General features: G+C 35.7%; 1 protein-coding gene across 10 annotated transcripts in view; it reads left to right on the top strand.

Moving 5' to 3' along the window:
* LOC127855333 (leucine-rich repeat-containing protein 43-like) overlaps positions 1-11,986 on the top strand; it is a 40,592-nt gene extending 28,606 nt beyond the window's left edge. For 5 of the 10 annotated variants that reach the window (XM_052390885.1, XM_052390853.1, XM_052390874.1 and 2 more), the window contains 5 exons: positions 1,607-1,660; positions 2,644-2,727; positions 9,756-9,846; positions 10,067-10,194; positions 11,125-11,986. In XM_052390885.1, coding sequence (XP_052246845.1) covers positions 1,607-1,660; positions 2,644-2,727; positions 9,756-9,846; positions 10,067-10,194; positions 11,125-11,229 — 462 coding nt within the window. In that variant the 3' untranslated portion in view covers positions 11,230-11,986. Of the gene's footprint in view, positions 1-1,606; positions 1,661-2,643; positions 2,728-4,546; positions 4,592-9,755; positions 9,847-10,066; positions 10,195-11,124 lie in introns of all 10 variants that reach the window. The other 5 variants (XM_052390836.1, XM_052390866.1, XM_052390844.1 and 2 more) reach the window with 5 other exon arrangements.
* Positions 11,987-12,907: the final 921 nt, after the last annotated feature.

Raw genomic sequence — 12,907 nt, 5'->3', positions numbered from 1 at the left:
CAGTATCGTCCCAGATTAGCCTGTGCAGTTTGCACAGGTAATCTGGGACTATACTTTTTGCCTAGACTGGACTTTCATTTGAAAGAGACTTCTTTTTAAAAAAAAAATCCATAAAAACGGAAAGTGTCATTCCTAATTAGCTTGTGCTGACTTCCCTGGAAAATGTGGGATTATTCTTGTTGCCTATGAATTAAACCAAGTTCTCACAGAGTGTTGCTCAATTTTCGGACAGAATTTAAGTAATTGCATATGATTTAGAATCTTTTAAATTAACTGTTACTCATGCAGCCTATTTAGCCTTACAGGAATGTTAATAAATGCTATATAGCATGTATGACCATCGTTCGGACCCTCTTATTGCATTCATCTTCATTTTGAAGAACACATTATTGTCCCCTACCGGTGAAACTGGAGGGTACTTATGGTTTGCGCTCTGTGTGTCAGTCTGTCAGTCGGTCTGTCAGTCTGTCAGTCCGTCACACTTTTCTGGATCCTGCGATAATTTTAAAAGTTCTTCATATTTGTTCATGAAACTTGAAATATGGACAGATGGCAATATGCAGATTATGCACGTCAATTCATTTTGTTCCTAAGTCAAAAATTAGGGTTGAAATGGCAACAAATAAAAAAAATATATAAAAAAATACTGACAATGGTGGAGTTTCACTGGTAGGGGACCATATTGATTGGCAATCTCTTGTTTCAATATGTAGTTACTGGGTAATTGCAAATCAACAATATTTTGCTAAATTTTTGGATTAAATAAGCTCCCATAGTGATCTATCTCATGGATGTTGTTTCCAATCAACCTGCCCTAATCTGCTTGTTTGCCAAGGTTTTTAACTATGGGTTACTTTGGGCATTTCCTTGCTTTATAAATAGTTTCTTGAATAAAGGATTCACGGTTATTCATGTAATGACTGGTTTGTTGTTGTCCCCTACCGGTTTCACCGGAGGGGACTTATGGTTTTGTGTCTGTCTGTCTGTCAGTCCGTCACACTTTTCTGGATCCTGCGATAACTTGAAAAGCTCTTCATATTTTTTTCATTTTTCATGAAACTTGAAACATGGATAGATGGCAATATGGACATTATGCACGTCATTTCATTTCGTTCCTATGTCAAAAATTATGTTTGCTATGGCAACAAATAAAAAAAATAATCTGACAATGGTGGAGCAGGTAGGGGACATATATTGCTTGGCAAAAGTCTTGTTTAAATAAATTTAGGTAAGTAGTTAACTTAAAGCACAACTGCTGTTAACCTTCTATTAAATTTTATTTGTGTGATAAAAATGTTTACAACACCAGTCGACAGCAAACATGACCTTTCAACAGTTAATTAATTTAAACTCCTGAAAATTGTAAGACATAAATTTGTGTGCATGTCTAGAGGGTTATTTGAAGTTGACTTTTTACACTCCTGGACAGATGGGAAGGGCAGAACATTGGGAATAAGTTATACTGACAATAAATAAGAAGGGAAACAAATTATCTAGCAAACCATCACATTGAGTTGGTCCTCTGGTTACTAATTAAGCAAATCAATCAAGCAGACAAACATGAACAGTTCCTACATTGTGTGGCCTAATTTTGTCATGACACTAGGTCCTCAAATCTCGAGGGTCAGGGAGAGGTTCCAGTCGCAATTCTAAGAAGGATGTGAGTAGTAGGACAAACAGTTGCATTGTAACCCATAGAATTGTGTGCATGTACCAGTGTAGTTGGGCAAACAGTTGATTGCAACCTATAGACTTGTAAGCATGTACCAAAGTATCAGAGTTTTGTATTGTAGCCGAATTTGTCAGAAATGAAATACCAATACTCTATGGCACTTATGTTTTGTTTGCATTTGGGTGTAGACAGCTAAGACAGCAAGTAGTACTAGTGTGTGCAACATGTATATGAGCTGTGCTCTGTGAAAAAGGAGTTTAATGCATGTGCATAAAGTGTTGTCCAAAATTAGCCTGTATAGTCCACACAGGCTCATCAGGCAAGACACTTTCCACGATTATGGTAGTTTTCGTTTAAAGATAGTCTTTCCTTAGCAAAAATCCAGTTTCAGCGGAAAGTGTCATCCCTGATTAGCCTGTTTTAAACTCCTTTTTCACAGAGCACAGCCCATATAGATATGCAAGATTCTAGTGGTTTGCTTGTCTATAATTTTATTTTTAGAAATCTTGTATAATTTTTATTATGCCATTAAAATTATAATTATTGGTATGTAATATTTTAATATAACATTGACAGTAAGTGTTTAGTCTTTTTTATAGCATGTTTTTAACAAATGATCGATTCTTCTGAATTTGCTTAAACTTGTTTATAAATTGTAAAATGTTTTCTTAGGTGATGTTCTTTTATCCGGACAATGTCATTAACCAATAATCAGTTAAAAGTTATACATGTGTTGCCAATTGAAAATGTTTAATATAAAGATATATTTTGTAACCCATATAAACAAAATAATTGTGAGATACGCCTGTCTACAAGTATGTCTGCATTTCAAGGGTAATTAATTTATATTTAACTCATACTCAATTTTCACAATTTTTCAATATACTTTCATATAAACAAATATACGGTTTATTTATATTGGAGCTTAAATGACAATTAAGCATTTTAAGAAACAATCTAATGTATTTTAGCCATCAGCGATGGGTGAAATGAAAAATAGAACTAAATCTGCTAAACAGGAGCCAAAAAATAGCGCAACAAATAAGACAAAGGCAGTAAGATTACATGTTCATGCACTTTTGTTATCTTTACAGGAGTTTGGTTTATTTATTTTGATTAAGTTAATGTCATAATGGCATGTTTTACTGTTGAAACATGATCATAACAGTACTTTTTATTTTTTTATTTGATGTTGATAAGTTTGAGTGCATTTGCTTAATTTTGTTTTTTGCAGACAGTTCACTCTGTGCTTAGTATTAAATGCCAGCATGGACCTCATCAGATGAATTAGGAAAGTTGTTTTAAGTGCCAGATATGTACACTCTTAGGATGATCTCTCAGCTGAACTAACATAGAATTGTGCTCAAACATCAGAGAAAACCGGACCTATTCCAAGTAGTTCAAGTGTCAGCTCAGACTGGTCTTTGATGACACTTTCTGCCTATAGACAGAATGTTTTATATATAAGATCTCCATTAAATGAAAAATTCCATTAAATAAAAAATATCATCCCAGATTAGCCTGTGCTGACTGCACAGGCTAATCTGGAACAAACATTTAATTGTATGCATTAAGCCAGCTGTTACCAGTGTGGGGCTCATTTCTATTGTAAGTGCATTGCTTTATTAGTTTATGTAACCATTATACATATAACTCATTATACACACGTCTTTAACTATATATTGTTCATAATAGTAACCTGTAATTGATTCAAGTAATTTTGGGTCATTTAGGTTTTATCATCATTGAAAGTATGGATGAGAGATGCAAAAATATACCGGTATAATGGAATAATGCGACACATTTAAACGTTATATTGTATCTTAGAACGGTTTGGCAGTATGAATGATAAGTTTGTATAAAATGCCCAGGGCTTTTATTTTGTCCATCACTCTAGGATTTTGATACTCAGAAACTGCATTTGACTGAATTTGAAATAACAGCAGCAAAAAACTGAGATTGATTTGTTTATGACTATCCAATATTTTCAGGCAGAACTTCAGCTATATTTTTGTCTGCAGCTTTGTGTTGAAGAAACAAAGTGTTTTGATTGTCTAACTATGTTATGATATGCCCATGTATTATTGGATTAATTGAACACAATAGGCATCAGGGTCAATTTATTATCTGTATCACAACTGTTCATTACACAAATTGAGATCAAAAGTGGAACTATCAGGTGCAATGGTTTCAAAATAAAATTGTAGGACATTAACCCATTTATGCCTAGTGGACTCTCCCATCCTGCAAAATTGGATCAATTTATTTGCAAAATTAGGGATGTCTAGTATATTTATTTCTATATTAAGAATATTTCTTACAGAAATTTCTGTACAGAAATTTCTTTAAGCAAACAGCGCAGACCTGCATCATGCGTCGTCTCATCTGGGTCTACGCTGTTTGCCAAGGCCTAGAAAGCAAAAGTATATGAGCAGATTTTTTTTTTTTTTTTTAAATAAAATGTAAGGTGGTATAAAATAACCTATTCCACCATCTCTGTGTAGATTTGGAAGTACTTTAAATTTAGAAGTAGTATATTTTAAATAGATATTATAAATGTTTTAAGTCCTTTGAGACTATGCTATATGTTCTATTAGTCCTTGTTCTATTTCATCTTGAACCTTCTTTTTTTTTCTACATGTATGACAATGCTACTTCAGTGAAATGCCACTAACATGAAAGTGTAATTACTTTTAAGTAAGCGGGTTTGCCCTGACTTTTATGTTTGCACCCCTAATATTAATGCTACATGTTAGTTGACAAATCCTAAATACTACATGAATGTGGCCCCGTCGGTTATATACAGTAGAATCATGCATTGATCATGCTTGTTCATCAAAGCCATTATTGAACCATCTTATGCCAATCTCTTAGACCTCTACCTCATCTAGACGTACATCTTGGGCTGGGTTGGCTGATGTAAGTACTTGCATGCACCTTGGAATTCCAGCCTTTCAAAGCTTGACCTCTTTATACAGGTGGCAGTTCAAATTGTACAATGGACGATAAATGCCATTTGACACCATTTTTAGCTTGACTATTCTTCGAATACTTTGAGCTATACTACCCACCCATTTGTTGGCAATTAAGCATCAGCGTCTTTGTAATGCTGTGATTAAAGTAAATGCTAGGCATCTATGTATCACAGTTTCTACTACAGGAAATATGTTCTTTTTCTTCTCAATCACTGATATGCTTTGAGTCAGGAGGCAAGGATGGTCTTCTGTAGAGCCTCTCCAAGCTTCATCCCTACATTCTACCTCAGGGGTTGGTGGTCCTTGCAAAGATACATTCAGCTAATCGGTTTGGTTCTTGGCAGCACAAGGTTGAATCACTTCTGCATGTAGTGGTTTAGGCTGTTTTGTGCTCAGTTTGCAGTTGGGAAATGATCTGGTCTCGACAGTTGATGGTAATGGTCTTGTGGCTGTCTAGTTTTTAACAGGCTCTTGACAATGTGTACATTTAATCTAGCCTGACTGTGTTCTCCTGTTGGTATTCTTCAACTCCCATCTCTGCCATTCTGTTAGCCTCATCTTTTCTGTATATTCTGTAGTAATAATGGTTCCACTAAGAAGATTTTCTGATGAAATTGAAATTAAAAAATTAATTAAAATTGAAACTTCACACATGTTCAGTGTCGTGTGAGATAACCAACCAAGTTCCATTACTATGACTTGCAATTTAGCAGGATTATGTCCCCTGTTGTACTTCGATAATAAGGTTAAGATTTGTGTGCAAGATGAAATTCAGGATTTTGTTTGCCTTCAACAAGTACATATCTCTGTAACTACTACAGATGTTCAGTTGAAACTTCACACATGTCTTTGGGATCATCTTGCAAAGTCACTGATCAAGGCTTATAACTCCACTGAGTACAATTCTTATAGGTATTAAATATTCAATTGAAACTTCACACAAGTTTGGTGTCTTTGGGTGAGGTAAACGACCAAGTTCCATAAAACTCTGACTTAAAATTTAGCAGAATTATGCCCCTTTTTGCACTTTGATTCATAATAATATTTGTGGGTAATGTCTGGATTTTATATTTACTAATTATAATCAATTACATATCAATATCAATGTCTTAGTGGTCATTATATATGGTTGCTGACCAAGGGCCAAAATTTGTACCTGCAGTTTAGGAACATAATGATCCTTTTGTACTTGTTACCTTTAATTAAAGGTTTTTGGTTTCTAATAAATGGCTTAGTTTAAACTGACCAACCATGATGAAACTTTGAATACAGCAAACTTGCATGAAGTCTCTGACTTTGGGGTTATTTGGGTGAAGGTCACATTTGTAAACAAGTTGATAAAGTTTCTTTTAAAATACTGCAGTTAGAATGGGAGTATTTTGAGCGTAAGTAAATTCTAGCCAGTCAGGTCACGGTCACTTAAAAAGTATTAAACAAAAAGTATTTCATTAATTTAAGTGTCGATGGTGGTATTTTGATGTACATGTAATTGTTTGTGAAGGTAGCATTCATTGAGAATAAGCCAAAGATTGCACTTGTGGTCGGTCAGGTCAAGGTCATTGTATTAAAAAAAGAAAAAAATGTTTTCACTAAATAAATTGACCTTGTTTGAGGTATTGATCATCATCATGATGATCATCATCATAATAATCATCATTGATTCATCATCATCATTCCCTTGACCAGTTTGGCCGTTTGGGGGAAATGAGGGATGGCAATACAGAAATCCTCCTCCAGTCAGGTTTTGTGTGTGCTGCTGAGAGTAATTCATCCACGGAAAGGGATGTTCACTCTTTAGCATGGTCCATATTCAGTTTTTCTTCTGAGGGCCAAGACATGGACGTACCTCTAGGGTGCCCTGGAGAACAGTTTTTAACAGAGAGTATTGACTGGTGACATGTCCAAGACAAGCCAGTTTTTCGTGGTTTGATGGTCGCCAGGAGGGGCTCTTGTGGACCAACAAGTGTTGCAGTCATATTCTATGCTTACTGTTTGGTCTTGTGCTCTTTACACGAGATGTGGAGCAGACTTAGTAGACATTTATATTTAAATGCCTGTATCCTGCGTTCTGTGTCTGCGTGAAGCATCCTGATCTCACGGACGTAGAGAAGGATTGAGACTACGAGGGATTCAGTCTTATCATCGATGCGGTCGCCATGGCAATTCTTATTTGGACCTCAGCGATACTGGTACCATCCTTAGACAGGCCTGTGCTCTAGTACTTGAAGCTGTTTACTTCTTCTAGCTTCTCGTCGTTCATGGTGATAGCTATTGTGTTTGTCGTGCTGTTCACCATGATCTTTGACTTCTCCGATCTGACCTCCATCCCGTATGCTCCTGCTCTTTCTTAGAGTTTGTTGGTGAGATCTTCACTGCTGGTGCCACCCATGAAGTCAATGTTATCAGCAAATCTCAAGTTTGAGATGGGTCTTCCACCGATGGAGAAATAGGTGTGGTGGTCATGGACAGTCTTCTGCATTATCTTCTCGAGGAAATGGTTTAACGGGACAGAAGAGGGCAGACATCCCTGATAACCACTTATGTTCTAAAGAAGACCCCCTGTTGTCCATTGAGAATTACTGTGCTGCTGGTGTTTCTGTAGAGTTCTTGAATTACTTGCATCAGCCCTTTGTCAATGTTAAATCCTCTCATGACATGCCATAGGCCATCATGCCACACGCGGTTGAAAGCTGTCTTAAAGTCGATGATGTTGTGGAAGAGCTCATGTTGGTGTTGCAGATGTTTCTCAATGATGACGCTGCAGTTGAAGACCTGTTCCACTGTGCTCCGCCTAGCTCTGAATCCAGCCTGTTCTTTGGCCCGCAGACCCTCATCCTTTACTTTTTAATTGATTAAGGATGATGCGTAGCATGACTTTGCTAGGATGACTGATGAAACTAATGTCCATCATTGGGCCACATCTTCTCCTCTAAAATCTTTTGGCATTGTGCCGTCATTGCTGCAGTCGTTTCCTCTCCTCTGTACTTAATCAGCTCGGAAGGAACATTGTTAACTCTGGGGCATTTTTCCAGACTACGCACTGTCTTATGGACGGATGTTCGTCATCCGCTTCTGGTCTGGGATCGTTCTATATATATTTATAAACTTTTATGTCATTATGACTGATAAAAAAATGACCGATAGAAAATGTACATTAAAATGGAATAATAGTCGAGAACATAGTCTTGTTACTTTGATACTTTTCTCTTATGTTTTATGTCACAGCATCACTTTAAGACATAGTGTTTGATATTAGTTTAATTAATAAATTCTAACTTATCCTTAAATGTGTATGATATGTTTTCATTCACTGTTTATCACAACATTATTGCACATAAATTATTAATTTATATTGGTACAATAAATATGAGTGAACTTACTTTTATCATCCTACGAAAGTATGTTTGTATCAGAGAACTGCAACCTTTAATTACTTCAATGCCAAATATACTGTTTTCTATCATCAAAGCTCTCTTAACAACCTTTTTATATCCTTCAAGTGTACCGCATATATTTTGTACACATCAGTGTTGTTTCCAGTGCATAAAAGGACCTATCCTCGTGTGTGTATTAAGCTGTTACTGTTGTGTGTAGCATGACTCATGATACCCGAGTTGATACCCATTTAAAATGCTTAGAGTTCTGTTACTTTTATCAAGATAGTTTTCAATCTTAATTTCATCTTAAGTTTAATAAGTCATTTTGGAATTTTAGTGACCTAATGATGCCAAATCAGAATTCAATAGGGCATTTGCAGTATTCAAACTGTGGTTGTACTCGTCAGATAGTTGTGTGGCTTTTAAGTAATCATGAATGAATGAGATATAGTTGTCAAACACTTCAAGTCCCTTATTAGTTTTTTAAAAGTTACTCGTTTTTGTATATTGAGTTTTCTTATTGCAAAAAATTCATAACACATTGTTTAGAGAAAGAGATAGATGAAAAACAAATTCTTATCCATGTATAAAAAGGATATTTGTTGGATTACGTGAAATATCAATTTTAATTTACGAGTGATCATAGAAAAAATAGTACGCTTCTTTGCAAACATTTAAGTATTGTTTTGAAAATATACTTATTGGATTACTTTTTTATCAAACACACATTTTTGTAGCGGAGAAAGAAGGTAAACTGACATGGGTGATGTGTGCAAGGGATTGGTGGTACATGAAATGGGAAAATTCTATGTGTGTCACTTTAAAAAACTCTAGATATATGTGAACCAAATAATAAAATGCCTCTATATGAAATGACTATGAAGCAATTACAATTAGTATTTAGCTTACATTAGTTGAACAAGACAATTTGTATTGATATGAAATTTGCAATTAAGATAGTTTTATTAACTGGAAACTACCACTTGCAGTTTCAACAGCATTTTAGCCACGTAGCGCAAAGTTCTGTGGTCTAATTAGCGAACAGGGTAGCTCCGGACCAGGCTGCGTTAATGTGCCGACTGGTCTGGATCTCAGATGACTGCATATTGCATAAGCCCTATTTTTGCATGATGCAGCACATTTTTACTAACTACACTGCATGTTTTTCTATGCAATGGTAAGGTTGTAAATTCATGCTACTATTAACTGCACAATTTCCTTTTTTTCCATGCAAAAAGGCTCATATTATGAATTTTGTGGAAACATCATTAAGAAATACTCAGTCATCTATTACACACAAAATATCTGTTGACTTTGATTGCCATGTTCTTGACTCATGTACAGGAGTCTTATGTTAACATGCTGTTAGCACTGGTCTATGTTAACATGCTGTTAGCACTGGTCTATGTTAACATGCTGTTAGCACTGGTCTATGTTAACATGCTGTTAGCACTGGTCTATGTTAACATGCTGTTAGCACTGGTCTATTTTTGTCTGTTTGCATGCTCATAAACCTTTCTCTTATTTCAGCACCGCTTTTAGAGCCATGTTTAAACTCATATACAACTTTTATCATTGAATCATTAAACATTTATTGTTTATACTTCAATAAGTCCAGTGACTAATAAAAAGGTGTTAAAGATGGCATTCTGGTATTTTAGCTCCATTCATTTGCATGTTGAGAGAGGTTTGTTAAGGTAAAATATATTGGCTGTTTTGACTTGTTGCCAGCTGGATGCCAAAAAGGGAGATGCCAAGGACAAGAACAAGAAACCAACTTCAGCAGGAAAGAAAAAAGAAGATCCAAAAGACAAGAGTAAAGGTACAAATTGCCCTATTATGTTGCACATTATATTTATTTAAATTTAAAATAAAATTATTTGTATGCTTTTGCTGGAATTATCATTTGCATTTGATTATATATATTTATTCATCAATTCCTTAATGAAACCAATCATCATGGCCTATTTTCAAATACTGTACTTTTAAATTGAACAAGCAAGAACAGTATACCGGTACACAGTTTCTGTATGAATTTCAAGAGCGCAAAGGGAGTGCTGCCAAGGGAGGCAAGGCAGATGCAAAGGGTGACAAGAGTGGAAAGGGGGCCAAGGGAGGAGTTGCAGCCCCTGATGATGAGGAAGACCCAGGGCCTCCTCCACCATTGGAAGTAAACACTTCTTTAACTAACAGCTACTATATTACTTTCATTATGCCCCCCTTCGAAGAAGATGGGGTATATTGTATTGCACATGTCGGTCCGTCCGTATGTCCGTCCGTATGTCTGTCCACCAGATGGTTTCTGGATGATAACTCAAGAACGCTTAGGCCTAGGATCATGAAACTTCATAGGTACATTGATCATGACTCGCAGATAATCCCTATTGATTTTGAGGTCACTAGGCCAAAGGTCAAGGTGACCAGAAATAGTAAAATGGTTTCCGGATGATAACTCAAGAACGCTTATGCCTAGGATCATGAAACTTTATTGGTACATTGATCATGACTCGCAGATGACCCCTATTGATTTTCAGGTCACTAGGTCAAAGGTCAAGGTCACAGTGCCAAAAAACGTATTCACACAATGGCTGCCACTACAACTGACAGCCCATATAGGGGGGCATGCATGTTTTACAAACAGCCTTTGTTTAAACAATCTTAACTAACAGATATTTATTTTGGGTAGCATGTGATATCAAGATCGTCATTTTACATACACTGTAAGTAAAATAACAATCTTAATATCCCATGCTACACAAAATAAATATCTGATTACACACTCATTTTGTAAGCCTTACCCTAGGATTTAATTTGATATATGAGGTTCCTTTTGTGATTATCACACCTTGAATTAAGTTAACCATTATATTGGACTCATTTTAAAATAATTTGTTGAATATAGATTATAGATTATGCAGTTTTCCTGTCATGACATTTTCAAACATGGTCAAAACCTTTTTTCAAATAATGTCTCTGCTCAAAAAAGCTTGGTCAGTAGTAAAATTTATAACAAATATTTCCTTGGGTCTCAGGTAAGTGGATACGGGCCTTACACCATCTTGTCTTAAAATGCAGTTTCAGGTACTGTGAAATTTTTCAGATCCACATCCAAGTTGACCTCCACCACTGGAAGACAGCCATGGATCTTCTGAAGGATGAGGAAGAGAGAAATAAACCTCCAACTGAAGAGCAAAAGGAAATGTGATGCGTGATGGGAAATCAGAACTTATTTTAAACTTTTATGGAGAAAATATATTGCAACATACATGAAAAATATGAGTAACAAAGATATAAATGTGTTTAATGAGAATATTTTGTTTTTTAGTTTGTGTTTATTTTATCTTCCTCAGGTGTATTATGCTTTAAATGTTGAACAATCAATATGACTCATGTGAAATGGAGTTACTTTGCATTTACATTCAAGTTTTATATAACTTAGAAAATTATTAAAGTAACATGTTCTATACCTTTCTTTTTCAATGCAAGGCCATACTATGTGTGTTATTATTATCTGGTAAAGTACATGTAATTAAAATCGCTTTTGCTGTTGGAATTTTGTTGATGTAATATTACAGAAAATCATTTTAAAATAGTGCACCATAAAGAAGACAAACAACCCACTTTTTCAATGATTTGACAAGTATTTTTGGTTGTATTTTTTAACCCATTGTATACCTGTCATAATGTGTATTTTAATCTACATGGACTTTTGTTTGAATTTGTTGTGATAACTTTTTGTGTCCACTTTGTGTTGTCTACTTATTGCCAACTGTGATATCTGTAAGGTCTGATATGACAATTGTTTTTTACCCCCTGCCAAAATAATGGCCCAATGGAATTGTGTCCTATTGACATTTATAAGAAAAATAAGCTAAACAATTTTGGAACTATGAAAACTTTTTTTAACATGCATGTTTGTGTTTATCGTTTTGATTGTACATTGTAATAAACATTTATTTGTATCATTTATTATTCATTTTTGCACATAAATAACCAAAAAAAATTCTTCTAGATTTTTCTTCTTCTGATACAATACGTCTTCTAAATAGATTTTGTGCAGGGATTCTTCGCCAAATGTTTATGGGTGGCAGGTCCTAGTAGCTTGGTATTAAACTTGAGAAATTGTTGCGAGCATCGTTTTGCAAAAACTGGGCTTAATGCATGTGCGTAAATTACTGTCCCAGATTAGCCTGTGCAGTCTGCACAAGCTAGTCACATCTGACACTTTCCGCCTAAACTTGATTATTGCTAATAAGAGTCTCCCTACAAACATATTTCATGAAAAAGCTGAGTGTTGTCCCTGCCAACGCACATGCATAAAGCTGAGTGTTGTCCCTAATTAGCCTGTGCCAACGCACATGCATAAAGCTGAGTGTTGTCCCTAACTAGCCTGTGCCAACGCACATGCATAAAGCTGAGTGTTGTCCCTAATTAGCCTGTGCCAACACACATGCATAAAGCTGAGTGTTGTCTCTAATTAGCCTGTGCCAACGCACATGCATAAAGCTGAGTGTTGTCCCTAATTAGCCTGTGCCAACGCACATGCATAAAGCTGAGTGTTGTCCCTAATTAGCCTGTGCCAACGCACATGCATAAAGCTCAGTTTTGTCAGAACAAGGCTCCTTATATTCAACTATGGCAGGTTATATTGAATGCCAAGGTCACTATATTCAACTATGGCAGGTTATATTGAATGCCAAGGTCACTTCGTCTATAGGCAGTATTAGTTCCACAATGGCAGGTTATATTGAATGCCAAGGTCACTTCGTCCATAGGCAGTATTAGTTCCACAATGGCAGATTATATTGAATGCCAAGATCACTTCGTCCATAGGCAGTATTAGTTCCACAATGGCAGGTTATATTGAATGCCAAGGTCACTTC

This window comes from Dreissena polymorpha, chromosome 1 (genome assembly GCF_020536995.1).
Source record: "Dreissena polymorpha isolate Duluth1 chromosome 1, UMN_Dpol_1.0, whole genome shotgun sequence".
NCBI classification, from domain to species: Eukaryota; Metazoa; Mollusca; class Bivalvia; order Myida; family Dreissenidae; genus Dreissena; species Dreissena polymorpha.
Note: the sequence above shows the minus strand (reverse complement) of the source record. Positions and strands in the feature narration are given on the sequence as shown.